General features: G+C 36.9%; 1 protein-coding gene across 1 annotated transcript; it reads left to right on the top strand.

The window, feature by feature from the left end:
- Positions 1–877: 877 nt before the first annotated feature.
- On the top strand, positions 878–3,589 carry IZUMO3 (IZUMO family member 3; the record flags this gene model as incomplete). The annotated part of the gene is made up of 7 exons (XM_080922113.1): positions 878–1,109; positions 1,248–1,322; positions 1,475–1,564; positions 1,764–1,781; positions 2,182–2,262; positions 3,060–3,150; positions 3,385–3,589. The coding sequence occupies 7 exons, from the start codon at positions 878–880 to the stop codon at positions 3,587–3,589; spliced, it is 792 nt and encodes a 263-aa protein (XP_080778239.1).
- Positions 3,590–3,806: the final 217 nt, after the last annotated feature.

Genomic DNA, 3,806 nt, shown 5'->3' on the forward strand with positions numbered 1-3,806 from the left:
TAAATCAAAGACTTCATAAACTGAAGGCAAAGTTGACTGGTCTGTGATCCATGTAAGTGATCTAAGACAACAGCCCATGATAACTACATTTACATTTTTATACATGAAATATTGTGGCATTAGCAGTTCAGGCTACATTTGTTCAGGTACCCAAAATAAGATTAGATCCCCAATTATTACTGTGTACTCCATGTCTCCTATATTTACATCCAATCTCCAGGTCCACTAAAAATAATATGATAAAATTATTTTTAATGGCTGAAGGAATAATTCCACAAAAACAAGTATTCTAAAATTTCTTATACATCCTAGGAGATTGTAGTACAGAAATTAAATCACAGAACATTTATCAACTCTTATTGTAAATGTTCATTTCTTAAATTAAAATAACGTGGCTGACAAAAAAGAAATGAGATGTAAACCATTCAGATATTCTTGGCATATCTTACCTACTGGATGTTAAATGTGGGTAGATCTTATGAGATCTCTTCCATCATTTGTGTCTCTCATTATGTTACAAGAGTAAATAGGTCAGACAGATCTTACAGGCAGAGAATTAGAGAAATCTTCTCTAGATATATCCCAGCACAGAACTCTGCTTGTGTGAGCTCAAGGCTTTTCTCTCTGTGTTCTATACTCAGAACTCAGGTAACTAACTGCTCCCCAGCCAGCAGTTCCCTCTCTCTGCAATGAAGGATAAAAGTCAGAAAACTACTGAAGATTCTTATAGAAATGAGATTCCCTAAAATGTGAATGGAAAAGGAGGGGAAAATGTACTCAGAATATCCAAGACAATGATCTCATTCCTGAATTTTTGAAGAAGAGGGAACCGGTTGCCAAGACAACCAGTCTTGGGAAGAAGGAGCGGGGCAAGGAAATGGGAGACCTATGGATACTTCTGTTTTTATCTCTGTCCCTGGCAGGTTTTCATGGGGTCAAAGGCTGTTTGGAATGTGACCCCAGCTTTACAGAGGATGTTAGGACCTTGTTGGGAAACCTGGTACCTCAGGAAGTTCCTGAGAGAAATCAATTTCTGGAAAGGCACAATAAGGAGATTACCCATCTAAGCTCCAAGGTCTCCCACAAGGATAAAATGTTTCGGTTGTTGGGTGAGGGAAAATTGAGTCTTGAGAGATTGGGAGGTTAAAGGGGAAGGGAGATATGGGAGAAAACAAGGGTGTCCAATCTATATTCTTCAAGGATATGTTTATTGCCTACCCTACACATACTTTCTCCTTCCTATGTAGCTGTTCGAAACGTTTTCAAATTGAGAGTATGGCTGAAGGATGAACTTCATAGACTGGGCAATGAAACATGGAAAGGTAAGGCACTGTCTCACTGTCAAAGCTTTTATGGTACAAACAGGTAAGGAGGTCTGAGGATGCTTGACTAGGGAGAACAAAAGTACTCTGATCAGACTTCAATTCTGAAATAACCACCCTGATTGCTGGTTTCACTCCCATTTCTCTTTTAGGAGTCTTCATCACTCAAGGCAAGCTCCTGGCGGTCCACCAAAACTTGGAGAACAAACTGACACAAATACTAAAGAACTTCTCCGAAGTTGGTAATGAGACATTTCTACCTAAACAACACTGAAACTATGTCAGAGAGCAGTAACTATGGGGTGACGAGGGGAATGAACATCCAGGCTAAACAGGTTTAAGTGGAGCGAGAGTTGACTGGGAAGCAGGGATAAAATGGGCATTTATGTAGCACAGTGAGAGTGAGGCTAAGCTCATCAGATCTTTCTGATTCTCTTGTAGCTTGTTCAGAAGATTGCAGTGAGTACAGTACATGGGACGCCTAGAGGTTTCAGCCCATCTCCTTTCTCTGTTTGCTCTTTTCTCCCAATAGATAAACCTTGAGCCCAATTTGTAGAGCTGTAGAGGAAGTAACAATGACATCTGATGGCAAAACTAAGCTGATACAATTTTTACATGCCCCCCCACATTTTGAAGAACTGCGAACCTACCGCTCCAATGTGAGCTATGACATCATTGCTCCACTTCATCCACAGCCAAATATTTACTTCTTTAAGTTTTTAAAAATCTCCATTAGTAGAAAAAGGATTACGAGAAACGTAACTTAAGAGTTCTGGAAGTGCCCAAGATCTAATCTATGTTCATGAGCTAAGGAAAACCCATGCCATGACGCCTTTATGACTATATTTTTCTTTGCCAGTTGTAATTGAAGGTCCTATCCTTGATTGTTGGACCTGTCTTCGAATGACCACCCGGTGTTTCAAAGGAGACTATTGTCAAGGTGAAGTGGGTGGGAACAGGTCTCAAGGGACTAAATGGCCTGCTACCTTTTAATTTGAGTACTTTTAATAAAGCTCAGAGTAATGCTAAAACATGAAAAGGAAGCAAAACAAAAATAAAATGCCACGTAAAAGATTTATCAACCCAGTCACAAAAGAACAGACCAAATATGCAGTCACTGATAATTGGATACTAACCCCAGAAATCTCTGAACACCCCAGAAACAATTTACAGACAATATGACATTCAAGAAAAAAAGGCCAAAAAAAAAAAAAAAGAAATAGAAAAATCATTATGCTTAATTTTTACACACCAAGAAAACTTTGACTATTTCCAGGTTACATCTTGTTTTACATGTACTTTATGTTCATTGTAACTAGTAAGATTTTAATGCACACTATCAAACATTTAAAAAAAATCAAGTACGGACAAAAATGTATTCATATACTTTTATGCAAAAATACTTTTAAAATTTTATACATTTTATACAAATACATTTTATATTTGTTTTTTAAAATAAAATTGTTCAATTAAAAAAGTAAAAATAAATAAAAAAGATTTATCAACATGCATATCAACAATTAATGAACTTAATGTCAGTGCAGCAGGTATGAATGAGTACAGCTCTATGTTAGGCATCACTGAAGAAGTTATTATGCTAAAGGACAGCAAGTAAAAATTTTCTGGAGGGGTGTAACCCACGGAATCCAAGAATGATGATATCCGTTCTCTACAAAGTGTAAAGTAACAATTCCTCTCATTCCAAGCTCAATTTCTCTACTTCCTTTTATCTTCCAGATATGGAGCCAAGGAAGGCTGAAAATCAAGAGATTTCTCTTTATTTGATATTTATAGCAGAAGCTGTCATTTTGGCAAGTGCTCTGCTACTGTGAGTTTCTCCCCTCCAAGTATTTCTTTTCAAAAGATATTCATATTGTCCAAACTCCCTTCTCCCTAATGGAAAGGAGGAAGGAAAAAAAAAAAAAAAAAACACAGAAGCTGGATGGGAATGGCAGATCGAACACAGAGTAATCCAGAAGTAAAAAAAGAAATTACATAATTTGATTATTTTTTAAATATCACCTTTTAACTTGGATTATGGATTGTCCTTTCTCTACTCCAGATTCTATGTTTTTGTCTTACATCGGAGGAAAATGAAAGTAATACGAAGGAATTTGATGACATATTTGGAGAAGAAACTAGAAGAATTAGTGGAGAGGATATATAAAGATGATGAGAAAAATAATTTGGATTTCGGGAAATTACATTCACAGTCTCTAACAGGAAAGCCTGCAAGGACTGAGTATGAAATGCATCCTGGGACTTGAGTTCTTGGGTGTTCAGAAAAATCACAGCATCTTACAACTGGAATAAGGTTAGGGATTCTACATTCTTACTGACATCCAGAGACAATGGAAGAAATAAGCGGGGAAAATGATGTACCCTGAGTTATACAGAAAGAAAACTGCTACGCTGCAATACATACAAGAAACAATGCACCATGTGATAATAAAAATGTATTGTTACTCACTCTCATAAATGGCA

Source organism: Micromys minutus, assembly GCF_963924665.1.
Source record: "Micromys minutus genome assembly, chromosome: 9".
In the NCBI taxonomy this organism is placed as follows: Eukaryota; Metazoa; Chordata; class Mammalia; order Rodentia; family Muridae; genus Micromys; species Micromys minutus.